Source organism: Erpetoichthys calabaricus (assembly GCF_900747795.2).
Source record: "Erpetoichthys calabaricus chromosome 1 unlocalized genomic scaffold, fErpCal1.3 SUPER_1_unloc_26, whole genome shotgun sequence".
Lineage (NCBI taxonomy): Eukaryota > Metazoa > Chordata > Cladistia > Polypteriformes > Polypteridae > Erpetoichthys > Erpetoichthys calabaricus.
The window spans coordinates 30329-49649 of record NW_026261592.1 but is presented as its reverse complement, the minus strand read 5'-3'; the positions used below and the strand labels follow the sequence as shown (position 1 = coordinate 49649).

The 19321-nt window shown below is 42.2% G+C and overlaps 1 protein-coding gene across 2 annotated transcripts in view; it reads right to left on the bottom strand.

Moving 5' to 3' along the window:
- Positions 1-19321, bottom strand: part of LOC114669334 (gastrula zinc finger protein XlCGF49.1-like) — a 332556-nt gene that overhangs the window by 302940 nt on the left and 10295 nt on the right. The window contains exons 2-3 of one of the 2 annotated variants that reach the window (XM_051921833.1): positions 15944-16254; positions 5782-7330 (exon numbers count right to left, since the gene is read on the bottom strand). The exons of the other annotated variant lie outside the window; for it this stretch is intronic. Of the exons in view, the coding sequence (XP_051777793.1) occupies positions 6813-7330; positions 15944-16223 (798 nt within the window). The 5' untranslated portion in view covers positions 16224-16254 and the 3' untranslated portion in view covers positions 5782-6812. Of the gene's footprint in view, positions 1-5781; positions 7331-15943; positions 16255-19321 lie in introns of those variants that run through there. 2 annotated transcript variants of the gene reach the window in all.

Here is a 19321-nt window from a genome sequence, read left to right as displayed (position 1 = left end):
CATTATTATCATGAACCTCACTCTTATGTCATGGTATCCTCTGTGTCCTGTCTTTATTTATTCTTTTAGGCTCACTGCTAGGGCTCTCTGCCAAACCTGCATTGTTCCTAACAGAGCCCACTTTTGGAGCTCATAGGGTGTAACTTTAAAGATTAGGATGAGTAAATCTGCTTAAATGTTCTTTCTAACAAGCCCCGTGGATCCAATGAACACTGGGATCATTTCAGGTTTGTTCACATTGAGGTCCACATCTCTCATTGTATCTCCTGATATTTTGTCACCTTTCCTCTCTCTGTTCGAGGCACAGTGATATCATGTGGCACTGATAAAGTGATTATCCAAGCATGGTCTGAATGTTTCTTCTCAACAACAACATCAGGGTTTCTGGCTGTGAATTTTCTGAAAGTTACAACTGGTATAAAGTCTTCATTTTCAGTGATTGTTTCTGGAACTGGGATGTCATATTTTTGGCTCACTTCCCAATAAAGCAGTTGGACTACTTTGATGTGTCATTCCATGAAGAGGTTTCTGGACAGGAGTATTTTAAATCCTGCAGTAAGGTTCAGTACTGTTTCCACCAGTTTGTTGCCAAATCTACATTGGTTGCTTTTTCCATTTCTTTGAAAACAAATTGCAAACAACCTTGCATGTGATCCACAATCTAAAGTAGCCATTAGCGAGTATTCATCGCTGCATCTCATTTTTCCTCTAATAAGCCATTCATGGTTTTCGTCCACCTGAGCTTATAGTAGCAGGTCTGTGTATTTCTCAATGCATTTCTGGTATTTCCAGTTGTTTTTTCTCTTCTCTTGGTCAACCTTGTTATCTTCTTTTTGTTTTTTCACAAAATTGTGTCACCTCACTCTGTGCAGATCTTTGGGGTAATGTCAGGCAATCCTTCGTTTTTGTGGATTGCCTAACCAAGCTTGATGATGGAGGTTAATCTTGGCTTTCCAGTTCAGGCTGTAATATTTTACAAATGTGACAATCCTGTGAGCCGAGAAGGAATGCTGGCACTCATATGACTGAAGATCTGCGTCTGTAATTGACTTTTGTTTGGTGCTTTCCACTTTCTGCTCTATGAAGGAAAAGCCTTGGCATGCATTGGCTTTAGTATTTCAGTTGGTTGGCACGGAGCAACTTTGTTTTTACAGCCACACTGTTAGAGTGGCCACAGAAAGACCTCATGACCCCAAAGCTGTATGAGATGACATGTTTTACTGGCTGATTAGTTGGTGGCATTTTGTTCTTCAATGTCAAGGAACTTCAAAAGATCATTTTAACCCTTCTTGTGTATTCACTGCTGATCTTCAATCTCTGATCTTTATGGTTTATGCCACCCCCTGGTCTGGCGCAGAACTTCTAACATTCAGGCCCTTTAGCTGTCTCCCAATTGGGTGTCTTTGAATTCAGCCCTCTGTAGGTTGATCACATAGATAGATAGATAGATAGATAGATAGATAGATAGATAGATAGATAGATAGATAGATAGATAGATAGATAGATAGATAGATATCTGCTCAAAATAATTAAAGTAACAGTTTGAAAACACATCAGATCTAAATGGGTTATATGTTAGGAATGAAAGGATGCCACATCATTTGATGGAAATAAAAATGATGAACCTACAGAGGGCTGAATTCCAAAGACACCCTGAAAATCAAAATGACAAAATGATGCAGTGGCAGTCAGGCAGGCGAGTCCATTTTGCAGAAAGTTCATTGCAGCAACTCCAAATCGTACTCAGTAGTTTGCTTTGCCCCAACATGCTTGTATGCAGGCCTGACAACGTCCTAATGAGACGACGGAGGGTGTCCTGGGGGATCTCCTCCCAGATCTGGACCATGGAATCACTGAGCTCCTAGACAGGCTGAAGTGCAACCAGGCAGCATCGGATGGACCGAAACATAAGGTCCCAGAGGTGTTCTGTTGGATTGAGGTCAGGCGAGTGAGCGTGGGGACCAGTTAATGGCATCAATTCCCTTCTCCTCAAGGAACTGCATGTATCCTCTCACCACATGAGGCTGGATATTGTCATGCCCCAGGAGAAACCCAGGAGCCACTGCAACAGCACAGGGTCTGACAATGGGTCCAAGGATTTCTTCCCGATACCTAATGACAGTCAAGGTGCCGTTGTCTAACCTGTAGAGGTCTGTGTGTCCCTCCATGGATATGCCTCCCCAGACCATCACTGACCCACCACCAAACCAGTCATGCTGAATGATGTTACACGCAGCATAATGTTCTCCACAGCTTCTCCAGACCTTTTCACGTCTGTCACATATGCTCAGGGTGAACCTGCTCTCATCTATGAAAAGCACAGGGCGCCAGTGGTGGACCTGCCAATTCTGGTATTCTGTGGCAAATGCCAATCTAGCTCCATGGTGCCCACTAAAGGACGTTGGGCCCTCAGGCCACCCTTTTGAAGTCTGTTTCTTATTGTTTGGTCAGAGATTATCGCACCAGTGGCCTGCCAGCGGTACGTCATTTTGTAGGCTCTGGCAGTGCCCACCCTGTTCCTTCTTGCCCAAAAGAGCAGATAGCGGTCAGTCCTGCTGCTGGGTGAAGGACCTTCTACGAGGGGCCCTGTCCAGCTCTCCTCGAGTAACTGTCTGTCTCCTGGAATCTCCTCCATGCCCTGGAGACTGTGCTGGGAGACACAGCAAACCTTCTGGCAATGACATGTGGTATTGATGTGCCTGCCATCCTGGAGAAGTTGGGATTACCTGTGCCAGCTCTGTAGGGTCCAGGTATGGCCTCATGCTACCAGTAGTGACACTGACCGTAGCCAAATGTAAAATGAGCGAAATAACAGATGAGGAGGGAAAAATGTCAGTGGCCTCCCTCCACCTGTTAAACCATTCATTCCTGTTTTGGGGGTCGTCTCATTGTTGAGCCCCCCTCTAGTGCACCAAAGCAGCTGAAACTGATGAACAAGCCCCTGTGCTACATAACTGAGCAGATCAATAGCCCAGAAGTGTCATTGACTTGATGCTATACTTGGATTCAAAACTGGTCCTTTAATCTTTTATATACAAAATAGTGTCCTCCACTATTATTGGTACCCCTTGTAAAAATTAGTAAGAGGGGTTAGAAAATAAATACATTTGCTGAAGAACCGGGAGATGAGAAACATCTGACTTTTAATGGAAACAAGTTCAAAGAAAAAAAAGCCTTCATCAAGAAATAAATATTTTGAACATATTTATTTATTTATTTATTTATGTGTGTGTATAAATATCTATTTATACATACATATTAGGACTACCTAAGACAGACATCAGTCACTTACAGTTAGTGCAGAATGCAGCAGCAAGAATCTTAACTAGAAAAAGTAAATCTGTGTACGTGTCACCAGTTTTAGCGTCATTATATTGGTTACTCGTGTCATTTACAATTGACTTTAAAATACTACAACAGATAGTCCCCTGCTTATGAACTTTGAGGTGTGAACTTTCATATATATGAACAAAGTTGTCCTTAAGATCAAAATTATCACTTAAGGAACATTTGCATGTCCGCCAAGTGGTGGCAGTAGGGGTGGGAAGATCTTATTTTTGTTATTATAATCTTTATTTCATGTACAATACTTGTAAGCTGCTCAAAACACATTAAAAACTACTGAAAAAAAAACTGTTTACAGGTCCAAATCAAGAGGTGTCTGAAACTAAAACACTTATCAACAGATGCCAATACGTGCTGGACTTGTGAACAAAATGGAGTTACAAACAGACTGCTGGAATGGAACCTGTTTGTAAGATCAAGATCGACTGTAATGGTTTACACAGCCATAAATAATCTCACCCAGTCCTACATTTTAGAATATCTGTCCCCTTACACTCCCAGTCATAACCTCAGATCTTCAAATGAAGGTCTACTTACAATTTCAAAAGCCAATCTGAAAAGAATTGGTGAGGTGGCCTTTTGCTGTTACACACCTAAAATTTAGAATACTTTAAAATAGAAATTCACCAGGCTAATACTGTACAACAATTTAAAAAAAAAAGGCTTTATCAAAGCTACATTTTAGTTGTATCCCTGTTAGTCTATATGGGCACTGCATTTTCATGTTCCTCTGTGATGTGCAGTTCCATACTAATCGGTACTATTCTCTGCTGTATTTTCCATTTCTTCTGTGGTGACGATGTGCTCCACCACCACACTGCCTCATGTTTATGGATTGAATGGCAGGTGTCCCATATGTCCACATGGCCATCATCATCATCAAATTCTTCATGTGAAGCATGTAAACCATGAGGACTAATTGAGGCAGAATGTCCTGTGGGGTCCGGGCCGTACTGTGGTAGTTTTGCCTTAGATCCCCTGCAGATTAAGTTTTATCAGCCTAACTGGAACTGTTGCTCTTTTTCTGTCCTGCTAGCCATTCAATGTTACCTTTTTCATTGCTACATACTGTATAGTATTATTGCCTGATCTTGTTTTATATTCCTCTTTATTTCATTTTGTAAAGCAGTTTGAGCTACATGGTTTATAAGAAAATGTGCAATACAAATAAATGTTGCTGTTCTATCCAAAAGGTTGTTCCTTCTTGAAAACTGTTTACCACATTCACAAAACACACATGGCTTCTCTCCTTTGTGAATTTTAGTGTGGAACAAGAGAGTATTTCTGTGTAGGAATTGTTTACCACATTCAGAACAACATCATTACTTCTCTCAGGTTTAATTTTTCCAAATTTTCTTGGTGTGTTTACTATCAAAGCAGGATTGAACTTCACTCTTTAGTCAGGACAGTCTCATTGTAATAATTTCTCATTCTCTTAAGTTTGCCACAAGGACTCAATGTACAACCTGCATTGTTCCTACTAAGGCTTCTTTTTGCAGATCATAAGGAGTTACTGTAATTTGTGAAGATGGGCCTGAAAGTTTTTCTTCATCAGTCATCTTGATCCTAGAACAACAGGCACTATTTTTTGTCCCATATTTCATTTGGCACATCTCAGACCGCATTTCTTGGTATTTTGTTACTTTTTAGCCTCTCCATTCGCAGGACTGAGAAGCCACTAGAAACTAATAATTCTATGATCCAGGCTTTCTTTGATTATTACATCTGGTTTTTCAGTCAGTCAGTATTGCTGTGCTATAAGTGACCTTCACCTCCTCATTTTCCATTGTGTGGGCGGAGTTGTGGTCCCAGTGTCTTTCTGGTACTGGTAAGTTGTACTTCTTGTAGAGTTTCCAGCAAATGAGCTTGGCCACGTTGTTGTGTTGTGCAGTGTATAATTCTTCAGCAATCAGTATCTCGAACTCAGCAACAAAATGTGTGACTGTTCACAGTTTTCTTTGGTAGAAGCAACAACTATGGATTATTTTTTGCAATATTTTTTTATTTATGATGTGAACCACCTTACATCCAAGCCACTGTTTTGTGCAACTATGATTAGGTGTTCACCTTTTAGTCTTAGAACTTACCCATGCATTGTTTATGAGGGGCAAACTGTGTTCACAGGAGGATGTTGGGGGGGAGGAAGGGGAAGTGTATTTACCACTTTACTTGTAGTTTCCCCAATTTGTTCTTTTTTGTTTCAATCAAACTTTTTAAATTCTTTTTTCTGCTGCTTAGCATATTGTACAGTGTTCATCTGTGGACAAGGTAGGGGAGTTTCCATAATTTTTTTCTGTCATATGCATTCTTTGGTATCTCTGAAACCAGCCTCTTTGTAAAACCTTTCTGCAACACAGCTTCTACGCTGTGTGTTTTAATGTGTCTCTGTAGATAACTACAGAGAGAGAATCGTTTACCACATTCAAAGCAGCAATATGGCTCCGCTCTCGAGTGAATTTTAATGTGTATCAGAAAATTATTATGGTGCGAGAATTGTTTCCCACATTCGGAACAGCAATATGGCTTCTCCCTAGGGTGAATTCGTTAGTGGCTCTGAAGATCAGTTCATGGTGAAAACGTGTAACTCCTGAGACCCGGCCGGGATGCCCCTTCGATGTTTGTTTTGGGGATCAATCATGGACTGCTCAATACCTGCTCCAGGACGCTTGGTGGCAGCCTCCATGGCTGAGGATGGTACCTGAATTCCCCACAACCCTGTTGGGATCTGGGGTGGCCGCCAGAGGGTGCTGCATGGATCCCTGAGCCGGCCTGGACAACTCTACAGCTCTGCCCAGCAGTGCAATCAGAAGCAGGTGATCAAGCACCTGGAGCACGCAGGTGGGCTATAAAAAGGGCCGGCAACCACCACTCAGGCCAGAATCGGGAGGAAAGAGGTTGCCAGGGAGGAGTGGTGGTTTGAGAAGGGAGCGTTGTGTTTGGTTCTGGAGTGCTTTTGGGACTGTGTATTGCCTGTGGGGTTCACAGGGAAGACGTGCCCCACAGGTGAAGAAAATGAGTCTTGGTGTTTTATACACGTGCCTCAGTGTGAGTCTGTGCCGGGTCAGGCGCTTACATAGTGCTACTTTCACACTCTAAAGATAACTACTGAGAAAGAATTGTTTACCACAGTCGAAGCAGCAATACGGCTTCTCTCCTAAGTGAATTCCTTGGTGGCTCTGAAGACTGCTTCTCTGTGAAAACTGTTTGCCACATTCAGAACAGGAATACGTTTTTCTCCTGTGTGAGTTTTAATGTCCGTCTGAAGATTACCATGGCAAGAGAATTGTTATCCACATTCAGGGCAGCAAAAAAGCTTCTCTCTTTTCTGAATCCCTTGGTGGCTGTGAAGATTGCGCCTCTGTGGAAACTTTTTGTCACATTCAGAACAGCAATATGACTTCTCCCCGTGCAAATTTTTTTTTGTGGCACTGAAGCTCATTTTTCCATAAAAATATTTCAGAACAGCACTATGGCTTCTCTCCTGAGTGAATTCGTTGGTGGTGCTGAAGACCCTTTCTCTGTGAAAACATTTTGCCACATTCAGAACAGCAATATGGCTTCTCTCCTGTGTGAATTCTTTGGTGGCTCTGAAGATAGTATTTCCGTAAAAACGTTTTGCCACATTCAAAACAGCAATACGGCTTCTCTCCTGTGTGAATTCTTTGGTGGGTCTGAAGATACCGTTTGTGTGAAAACATTTTGCCACATTCATAACAGCAATACGGCTTCTCTCCTGAATGAATTCTTTGGTGACGCTGAAGATACTGTTTGTGTGAAAACATTTTGCCACATTCAGAACAGTCATATGGCTTCTCCCCTGTGTGAATTCTTTGGTGGCTCTGAAGCTTGTTTTTCTGTAAAAACGTTTTACCACATTCAGAACAGCAATATGGATTCTCCCCTGTGTGAATTCTTTGGTGGTGTAGAAGATGGCTTCTTTGTGAAAACTGTTTGCCACATTCAGAACAGCAGTGAAGTTTGATTCCTGTATAAAGTTAAAAAAAAAAAAAAAAAAAAAAAAAAAAAAACTTAGTTTTTAATCTACTGCTTTAATACTGACATTATCTTACAACATTAAATAGATGTTGGTTTAATTTAACAATTTTTCATAAGCATTAGCAAACTTAAGTAGCACATGAATTGACACTTGAAAATGAAAACAAAATTAACAACTGTTAAATACATGAGCGTAATGTAAAATGTTTAAACAGTAAAATAAATAGTCACAATCAGTAAAATAATTGATTTTTTTAATACATTACAGATTGCCATCATCATGTTGTCATCATATTCTTAAAATATTATATAAAATTATACAATTACTGGAGGCAGAAGGTATGATAATCTTCACCTTTCATTATACTGGAGAGTGTCACGTCAAACATGTGAAATGCACTTTTATTAAACAGAATGTGTCTTAATATTTGTAAACGATTAGTCCAAAGCCACCTGACTCCATAATGTGTGTTTTTTTTTTTTTGTTATTTGATTTTAAGAGGCAGAGGATAGCAAAGGAAAAAGCTTTAAATATACAATGAGAACAGAGTAAAACATAAATGTATAAAACACACAGGTCACTGAAAAATCCCAGAAACCCACATGACTCCCGAACTGAAACAGCAAACTGGACACTTGTGGCTGAAATGCAAAATATACTTCTGTCTTCGTACCAACTGCGTCAGGGGCATTTTTTGTTATTGCAAATACATTTAATTTCTTTAGTTAAAAAAGGGACCTCCAGAAAAGCAGAATCATTTTGTGAGAGTTTTGGTAAATTAAAAAAATTAAAAAGCACATCAATCACTCCGAAAATGGGGGTTATATAATAAATAAATAAATAAATGAATGAATAAACCTCATTAATTTCCAAGCAGTAATTAGTGATATTATCTATATATATATATATATATATATATATATATATATATATATATATATATATATATATATATCTGTATTATCACTGTAATTTTTCTACTCTTAGGACATGGAGGCTAACAAATCTCATCTGTGCAGTCTAAGAGCTCACAGCTTGCTCAGTTTAGCACCAGAGAGATAGCAACGAGTGCACATGAAATGAATTCTCAACTCCGCACAAGATGGTCATTTACCTTCTCTCTGATTAGAGTCATTTTGAGCTTCTCTACTGGATCAGAAACACACGGGTGTATTTTCAAGATTATTCAGATGCTTCTCAAGATTGTCAATATTACTGTATGCGGACTGATTTTTCTTCAGCCAGTCTCCATAAACACATAAAACCTGCCTTCTGAAACACCTCCAGAACCACAAACCTTCAGAGACACAGCATAGTGAACTCGGCCCAAACCTCCATGTTTTTTTACAAGGGGCAGAGGAGGACACAGCCACATAGTACCACCTTGAGGCAGCTGGATGAATGTCTTTAAACAAAAGAAATGATTCTTGATAACAGGCTGTATCAGCCTAGCTCAAAGATAATAAATCAGCAACACTTGAATGATTGCAAGTATAAGAGAGCAACCTTAAACTCCAAGAAAAGACACAGAGATTAGACAGGAGAGAGGAAAACAAAGAACAGCAATAAAGGAGAACTGCAAATTAAATACATTACAAGGTGCCAAATGAGTTCACTCCGTAGCCCCACCAATAATCATGTATAATGTAGACAGTAACTCCAGAATCCCACCCCTAAACTGTATATGCAAAAAACTAAAATGGGGGTCTCTGAAATAAACAAAGGTAAAAATCACCAGGTTCTGCTTATGAGTGGGCAAACATGGAGAGAGCTCAGTAAACAATCCCATCCTGACCCCAACATTCACAATACAAGAGTCAATGAAGTGAAAATATGAAAAAGCACATCTGAAGATAAATATGACATGCAAGCAAATATTAAACCATTGTGGGTTGAGAATATGTGGCGTATGCAAGGCTCATGTCCTGACCCCTCACAGCCTCCAGTGAGTATCTAATCACACGTACACATAAAATTCACATATGAAAAAAAGTAGTAGTAATTATGAATCAACATCCAGGAAAATGTCCAAGCAGTACTGCAACAACACACATAAAACAATCAAAGCAGCCAATCACCAGTGACATTAAGGAGTCAAGGACATAGAGTGCCTGCGGTGGGTTGGCACCCTGCCCGGGATTGGTTCCTGCCTTGTGCCCTGTGTTGGCTGGGATTGGCTCCAGCAGACCCCCGTGACCCTGTGTTCGGATTCAACGGGTTGGAAAATGGATGGATGGATGGACATCGAGTGCCTGTTGAGGGTTGGTGAACAGCCGCTGCCTCCTGGGAAGGACATTTGAGGATTGGCCAGAAAGCCCAATCTGTGGAGCTTTTGTGATCACCAGAGACGTGGCCTTGTGTGGTGTGGACTGAGTAATTGGCAGTAAACGTAGATCTTCCATCCTTCAGAAGTTACATTTGAATGGATGAGTTCCTCTTTCAGAATAGTAACTCAGTCAGAATAGCGAAGCAGCTCGATGATGACTGGATGTAGATGTGCACTGTCTCATTCCCTGGTTTATATTCTATGTGCCCGCACAATTTCACGCCTCAAATTTAAGATGGTCAGAAACCAAAAAGCTGAACATATTCCCACTCTGAACATCATCTGGAACTCCAATAATTCTAATTGTAGCCACAGGAGTGTAAGGCGAGTTCAAGCACGGGTAAAATGCATACCGAAAGAAATCTCAGTCCAAAAGTTTGTTTTAAAAATATTTAGTGAAAGTGAAAAGCAAATAATCCACATAAGAATAAAGAAAAAAGTAGTTACACACGTAGAATAAAAGGCAAACAAGAAAAAAATGTATCTTCTCAAAACTTAACTTTTCTTGTAAAACTTTAGTTGTTTCTATACTTAAAGATTCTTAGCTACTTCTGTATGCTTTAAACGTACGGTGCAGCACTTTCAGTTAAGTGCTTTGTCTTACATGTTACTTGGCACACAAAACACGCACACAAGGCACGCAAGACACGAAAGGCCCGGTATAAAACCATGTGCCCTCAACACCTTACACATGGCAAGGCTGATCACTAACTGAGAATAATGTTTAGTCAGAGCAGTTAGAAATAGCTGGAATATACCAATTCAATTCAACTGATGGGGGTTACAGGAACCTCCCATAGATTATGCACTTATCATTTAGTAAAACATTTATGTATCTTATGTAACTAGGAAATGGCTCTTACACATCCGGCCACTAATTGTTTATGCTAGGGCAGAAATCAATTACTTAAGGCTCTTACTGAGTAATGTTAAACTACTTTAATGAACTTAAACCGAACTTATAAAACTTAAAAATTCTACTGTAAGAGCAAAACTTAATCTTTTCATTTCATTAATCATTTGCTGGTTCCTGGAACAGGCACAGTTTGTTCACAGGTCTGTCCAGTGTGCTGGTTTTGGTCGGCATACAAACTCTTCTTACTGCTCCTTTCATATCTGGCAGTGTCTTGATGACTCGCCCCATTACCCAGGAACTTTGGGGTACTGATTGATCTACAGGGAGAACATCGTCACAAGGTTCTAAGTTTCTTTTTGGTGTGAGTCATTTTTGATGTTCTTGAAATATTGGTAAATACTCTTTAGTCCATCTTTTCCTAAACAAACCAGAGAGGTATTGTCCTCGTTTGCAACGGCTTTGGACATAAAGGTCATTTTCTGAGAAAATTCCTTGGGGAAGGCTGGGTTTTGTCTTGAGTAGTAACATGTGATTTGGTGTCAGTGACTCCAGGTCATTCGGATCATCTGATACCTTTGTGAGGGGTCTTTTGTTTAGGATGTATTCTGCTTCGCACATCATTGTGTGGAGATGTTCATCATCTAGACTTTGTTGTTTAAGTACTGAATTCAGGACCTTTCTTATGCTTCTAATTTGTCTTTCCCACACTCTGCCTTGGTGAGAGGTCATTGGTGGATTAAATTTCCATTTGATTTCATTCTTCATCATGTCATTGCAATTTTTTTTTTTGTTCAAGAGTTTCAGCTGCTTCTAGTAGCTCTCTTTCTGCTCTAATAAAATTTGTTCCATTAACTGAGCGCAAGATTTTAACTTGTCCTTTTCTACAAATAAATCAGCATAAGACTTGGATACAAGAACCAGTGTCTAAATTATATGCAATTTCTAAATGTACTGCTCTAGTTGTTAGGCAAGTACGTCTTCACTAGGCTTCGTCCTCTTTTTACCAGGAATGGACCAAAATAATTGACTCCAACACTGGTAAAGGGTGGTTGGTCTGGGAGTAGACGATCTTCTGGCAAATCGGCCATCTTTTGCTCACCTATTTGTGCATTGTATCTTCTGCATGTAATACACTTTGAAATAATCCTTCTAATAGCTGAATTGGCTTGTGGGACCCAATATTTCTGATGTAACTGAGCTAGCATATAGTTACGTCCACAATGTCCATGCTCTCAGTGAAAGTGTTGGATAATGACAGTAGCAATATGTGAATTCTTATGAATGATTGCAGGGTGTTTTGCCTCTTATCAGGGGGGCCGGTACCCCATACACTCGGAGTACCCCCCACAGGATTCCCCGAGGGACACGGTCGAATGCCTTTTCCAAGTCCACAAAACACATGTAGATTGGTTGGGCAAACTCCCATGCACCCTCTAGGACCCTGCTAAGGGTATAGAGCTGGTCCACTGTTCCGCGACCAGGACGAAAACCACTGTTCCTCCTGAATCCGAGGCTCGACTACCCGACGGACCCTCATCTCCAGGACCCCTGAATAGACTTTTCCAGGGAGGCTGAGGAGTGTGATCCCTCTGTAGTTGGAACACACCCTCCGGTCCCCTTTCTTAAAGAGGGGGACCACCACCCCAGTCTGCCAATCCAGAGGCACTGTCCCTGATGTCCATGCGATGTTGCAGAGACGTGTCAACCAAGACAGTCCTACAACATCCACAGCCTTGAGGAACTCCGGGCGTATCTCATCCACCCCCAGGGCCCTGCCACCAAGGAGTTTTTTGACCACCTCGGTGACCTCAGTCCCAGAGATGGGGGAGCCCACCTCTGAGTCCCCAGGCTCTGCTTCCTCATTGGAAGGCATGTTAGTGGGATTGAGGAGGTCTTCGAAGCACTCCCCCCAACGACCCACAACGTTCCGAGTCGAGGTCAGCAGCACACCATCCCCACCATATACAGTGTTGACACTGCTCTGCTTCCCCTTCCTGAGACGCTGGATGGTGGACCAGAATCTCCTCAAAGCCGTCCGAAAGTCGTTCTCCATGGCCTCCCCAAACTCCTCCCACGCCCGAGTTTTTGCCTCAGCAACCGCATTCCGCTTGGCCTACCGGTACCTATCAGCTGCCTCCAGAGTCCCACAGGACAAAAGGGTCCTGTAGGACTCCTTCTTAAGCTTGACGGCATCCTTCACCGCCGGTGTCCACCAACAGGTTCGGGGATTGCCTCCACGACAGGCATCGACCACCTTACGGCAACAGCTCCGGTCAGTAGAGGCACGGAACATGGCCCATTCGGACTCAATGTCCCCCACCTCCCTCGGGATGTGGTCGAAGTTCTGCCGGAGGTGGGAGTTGAAGCTACTTCTGACAGGGGGCTCTGCCAGACGTTCCCAGCAGACCCTCACAACACGTTTGGGCCTACCACGCCTGACCGGCATCCTCCCCCACCATCGAAGCCAACTCACCACCAGGTGGCTGTTCGGTCCCTGTACGATCGGTGCCAGAGCTTGGTCCGCATTGCAGGCAGTAAGTCTAACCCGTTTCCATTGAGAGTTGGACTCCGCCAGGGCTGCCCTTTGTCACCGATTCTGTTCATAACTTTTATGGACAGAATTTCTAGGCGCAGCCAGGGCGTTGAGGGGGTCCGGTTTGATGGGCTCAGGATTGGGTCACTGCTTTTTGCAGATGATGTTGTCCTGTTTGCTTCATTAGGCCGTGATCTTCAGCTCTCTCTGGATCAGTTCGCAGCCGAGTGTGAAGTGGCTGGGATAAGAATTAGCACCTCCAAATCCGAGACCATGGTCCTCAGCCGGAAAAGGGTGGAGTGCCCTCTCAGGGTTGGTAGCGAGATCCTGCCCCAAGTGGAGGAGTTCAAGTATCTCGGGGTCTTGTTCACGAGTGAGGGAAGAATGGAGCGGGAGATCGACAGGTGGATCGGTGCGGTGTCCGCAGTAATGCGGGCTCTGCATCGGTCTGTCGTGGTGAAAAAGGAGCTGAGCTGCAAGGCGAAGCTCTCAAAGTACCAGTCGATCTATGTTCCTACCCTCACCTATGGTCATGAGCTATGGGTAGTGACCGAAAGAACGAGATCGCGAATACAAGCGGCTGAAACGAGTTTCCTCCGCAGGGTGTCTGGGCTTTCCCTTAAAGATAAGGTGAGAAGCTCAGTCATCCAGGAGGGCCTCAGAGTAGAGCCGCTGCTCCTTCGCATCGAGAGGAGTCAGATGAGGTGGCTCGGGCATCTGATCAGGATGCCTCCTGGACGCCTCCCTGGTGAGGTGTTCCGGGCACGTCTAACCGGGAGGAGGCCCCGGGGAAGACCCAGGACACGCTGGAGGGACTATGTCTCTCGGCTGGCCTGGGAACGCCTTGGGATTCCCCCAGAAGAGCTAGAAGTGGCCGGGGAGAGGGAAGTCTGGGCATCTCTGCTCAAGCTGCTGCCCCCGTGACCCGACCTCGGATAAGCGGAAGACAATGGATGGATGGATGGATGTTTTGCCTCTTCTGGCATAGCAGATTTGCTGAGTCTTACTCCAACTCTCAATACTCCTTCTTGCAGGACTGGGTCTAGTTTGTTGATTTTACTACTTTTCTTTACTGATTTTTGTGCAAAGCTTTAACTCTTTTAGGGTGGATTTCGACTTTTGTTGACATGAGAGGTTGAGGGCACATGTTGACAAAAGTCGACATCCAGGAGTAGAGGGTGACAATAGCTGTTAATGGTGACAAAACTCACTGTTACGTCACAGACATTCCCTCTCTGCTTGGAGGAATGTTAGACTCATTGACTCGACATCTTATCCTTGCGTGTGCGTGAGTTACAAAATGTACACAAAGGCAAGATGGCATCGACAATCTCATGTGGCAGCGAAGCGAGTGCAGAAAACAAAATACTCCACAGACAATGTTTTGCGCATTACCGCTGATCGAGCAAGAGAGTGAGGAACTGGCATCAGCTGATCGGACACTATCCAATGCCACCCCAGCTGATCGGCGGCCAGCTGAGTGCATTTGCGCAGCTGATGTACCTACAACAAGGTTCATGTGGCAGGAAAACCCAGACATTGATCCATGGGAGCCAAACTGGCGATCGAACTTCACAAAACAGCATGGTTTGCTGTTGGACACGACAGATTACCAGCCGCTGGACTACTTCAGGCTGCTCTCTCCTGATGTTGCTTTTCAGCTACTGTCAGACGAGACAAACAGGTATGCAGAGCAATTTTTTTAATCATAGTATGTGACATCATATACAGTAGTATGCAGGCTCAAACAACATGCAAGACAGTAACATTTGTCAAAAATAAATATTTTTGTTGATTTGATGTATTAAACCATTGCTTTGTGTTCTTTTTTTTAAAAAAAAAGTTAGTTTTTAAAAAAATATTCAGCCCTGGGAGAAAAGAAACAAAAAAAATAGACCTAAAAGAGGTGACCTCTTCTGGATAAGCTTATAATTGACGGAGGTGAATAAGTCCATTCTCTGCCTTAATCAAGTCTTTCAGAGACAGTGGCTTCAGCCTCATTGTTGATTTGCATTCCTTGATATGTTCTTTGTTTAGTGTTTTTTTGTCTTTCTGGGCCGTGTCCATATTGACTGACTGTATATTGGATTGCCTTTCTCTCTTCTTTCAGACGCAGTAGCACTTCATTGAACCTAAGGAACCACGTTACTGCTTTCTTTAAATTGAACCATTCTGAGTAGTACCCCACAAGTCTTTAAACTGATTCAGTTTTTTTAAAATAGTAAGAATAAGAGCAGCTCACTTCTCAAAATGGAGTCGTCCGGAGTCAAACTCATGACATTTTGATTACCAGTCAGTAGTTACGCCACCAAAGCAGTCAAATTACGTCCGTATCAATGTCGCACCCTAACGCGGGTTCTTTTTTCTGCAGTTATATTCTTGAATAAAAGTGCACTTGTTGTGTTATACTTGTACCTTTTGTGAAAGTGTTTATTTGATATTTGGACTTCAAGGTTCACACATTATACGCTTCATGTCTACCTTTTGTCAATTATTACTAAAACATGAAAAATATTTCTGTTTTAATGATGTGTTTACATAGATCGTTGTAGACAAGGAACACACATGAAATGCATGTATTTCAAATAACGATATAGTATTTACTCTATACAACTCTAAGCGACTGACACACAGGTAAACAGATTTGAGCTGAGAAAACTTTGTGTGGCGGTGGGGGGGGGATGTGATAGTAGACTGCATGTTGCTTATCAACACATTTACAAGACAAAAGACTTTAACGGAGAGGTGCAAAGGGATTTAAGGTGGAACAGATTTACGAGATTTTTCATAGACTTTGATAATTCTAGTGTTAAAAAGCACAAGACAGCACTTTCAAGCCCATAACCCTAACCCTAAAATGTACACCCATTTTTATTTTTCACTTACTTGTTTCAGATGATGTCTTAGGTGGTGACTGACCTCCCCAAGTTCTAGGAGATGAAATTTCTTCAATCGTCTTTGTGTCCGACTGTAATGATTCATATTTTACATTGATAGAAGACTCCTCTTTACTCATTGACCCCAGTTCATGGTCCCCTTCCTTAATGCTCAGACTTCCCTGTTTAGGATGGACACTCTCCCACTCACAGTCCTCCTCCTCAAAATTTACAGTCCTCTCCTCCATGCTATTCATGTTGGCCTCGCAAGTCTTCTCTTTCACATCCATTTATACATTACAGTAAATGGCAGATTTTTCTCTGTGGAGAAAAAAAACAGGATTCAATTCAAACTGCATCATCAAGATCTGAACACATTTGATTTTTATAACATCCTCTTAGTTAAAGCTGATGTCAAGACAGGCTAGAAAAAGAAGGAGGCCATCTTTCCCAGTTGTGTGTCAACAGTATTCACTACTTTGATTGAACATTCAGTACTGTTGGTTCTCAGAATTCTGTTATCAGTTAATCAGGAAGGGTGGAATGGGTGAAGAAGAGTGTCAAGATTAATTTGTGACAGACGGGTATCAGCAAGAGTGAAAAGAAAGGTCTACAGGATGGTACTGAGACCAGCTAAATGGACTAGAAACTGTGGCACTGACCAGAAAGCAGGAGACAGAGCTGGAGGTGCCAGAGTTAAAGATGGTATGATTTGCATTGGGTGTGATGAGGATGGACAGGATTAGAAATGAGTACTTTAGTGGGTCAGCTCAAGTTGGACGTTTGGGAGACAAAGTCAGAGAGGCGAGATTGTGTTGGTATGGACATGTGCAGAGGAGAGATGCAGGGTACATTGGGAAAACGATGCTAAGGATAGAGCTGCCAGGAAAGAGAAAAGGGGAAGGCCTAAGAGAAGGTTTATGGATGTGAAGAGAGACAGAATATGAAGATGATGGGTATAACAGAGCAGGATGCAGAGCACAGGAAGATATGGAAATAAAATGATCCGCTGTGGCAACCACTATCAGGAGCAGCCGAAAAGAAGTAGCAGCCTTCATTAAATCTGGGCTCTGCCCACACAGAAGTCTGAACTGAGCATTTTTATGTTGTCTGTATATACTGTATAATATATATATATATACAGTGGTGCCTCGCATAAAGAACGCCTCGCACAGCGAACGCTGCACACAACGAACTTCATTTCATGATTCATACAACGAACTTCGTTTCACACAACGAAGTCGCCCGAGCTTCCACGACCGCTTTGCCCGAGCTTCCACGACTGCTTCGCCCGAGCTTCCACGATCGCTGCCGATGTATTGCATCCTTCCGATAAGGCACTGCAAGCAGTTGTTAGTCACTGCGCTTAACTTAAGCACGTATCGCGGCAATCTTTCTTCATTACGAATTAAATCACGCATGTATCACGGCAGTCGTCCTTTTAAGTTAAACTCAATATTTTTTTTATATCATGGCTTCTAAAAAAAGCAGGAAGGTGATTTCTGTTGAAATGAAACAGGAAATAATTAGAAGGAGTGAATGTGGGGTAAAACAGTGTGACCTCGTCAAAGAGTTTGGCCTCAGCAAGACCACCATTTCCACCATTTTGACAAATAAGGATGCAATCAAATCAGCCAAAGTAGCCAAAGGAGTATCAAAACTATTTCATGAAAAACATAGGTCTTCAATCCACGAGGAAATGGAGAGGCTATTAGCGATTTGGATTAAGGACAGGCAGGTGAAAGGTGACGTAACAACCCAAGATATTATCTGTCACAAAGCCAAGAGAATTGATGACGATCTAAAGAAAAACGTCCCTGGAAGTAGCAGCAATCAAGATAATGAAGAAGAATTCAAAGCCAGCAGGGGGTGGTTTTTTAGATTTAAGAAAAGGTGTGGAATCCACAGCGTTACTATGCATGGTGAGGCTGGCAGTGCTGACAAGAAAGAAGCAGAAAAGTTCTCTATTAACTTTCAAAAATGTATTAAGGATGAAGGATACTGCCCACAACAAGTGTTCAATGCCGATGAAACGGGTCTTTTCTGGAAAAAGAATGCCGAGCAGAACCTTCATTACAAAAGAGGAGAAGAAATTGCCAGGACACAAAGCCATGAGGACAGACTTACCCTTATGTTTTCGTCTAATGCCAGCGGAGACCTCAAGATCAAACCTCTATTGGTTTATCACTCTGAAAATCCCAGAATTTTCAAGAAAAATAACGTTAGTAAGTCCAAACTGCCCGTCCATTGGAAGTCCAATCAAAAAGCCTGGGTGACCCTAGTTATCTTCAACGAATGGATTCTGGAAACCTTTGCTCCTGCCGTGAAGAAATTCTTGCTGGAAAAAGAACTGCCGCTCAAAGCCCTTCTGATACTTTGACAATGCCCCTTCTCACTCAAAAGACCTAGAGGAAATATTGCAGGAAAAATTATCCTTTTATCAAGGTGCAGTAATTGCCACCAAACACCACATCCAATCTTCAGCCAATGGATCAGCAAGTTATTGCGAACTTTAAAAAACTCTACACTAGAGCCCTCTTTAATAAGGTGTTGAAGAATGCGAGTTTGGTGGAGACAATATGACTGTCCGAAAGTTTTGGAAGGAGAAATTTGATGTCCTTATGGCAATACGACTTATACAGAAGGCCTGGGAAGAAGTGTCACAAAGGACCCTCATTTCTGCTTGGAAGATGCTTGTGCCTTCGTGGACCCAGGAAGAAGCAGTAGTTGATGACACAGACGTGGTGAAGGACATCATCACAGTGGCCCAAAGGTTGGAATTAGAGGTAGAGGAAGAGGATGTAGAGGAGCTTATTGAGGAACACGAAGAAGAGCTGACAACTGAAGAGCTCCAAGCACTTCTGGTCCAGCAACAGGACAATGCTCAAAGGGAAGCGTCATCTGATAACGAGGAGCAACAATCAAACAATCAACCAATCCCAACTGCTGACATCAAGAACATCCTGGTCAAATGGAAAGCAGTTCAGGAGTTTACCAATGCCCACTATCCGGATTAAGCTGAAGCAAACAGGATCAACGATCTTTACTCCGATACTCTTGTCCGTTATTTCCGGCAGATGTTGAAGAAAAGAGAAAAACAAACGACTTTGGACAGGTTTTTCATGAAACCATCGGCCAAAAAGCAGAAAATGGATGAAGATGTGCAAGATTCGGTAGACTCTACTTAGTCTGTCTTAAAATTAAAAAAATGTGTGTTTTTTTTAAAAAAAAGATTATGTTTTTAGATGTATCTAAATAAAAATAATAACAAAAAATGTATCTTTTTTTTATGTCATCTTAGCATATTTTATGCTACAGAACGAATTATTTTTTTTAACATGTATTGTTATGGGAAAACGCGTTTCACATAACGAACTTTTCGCATAAC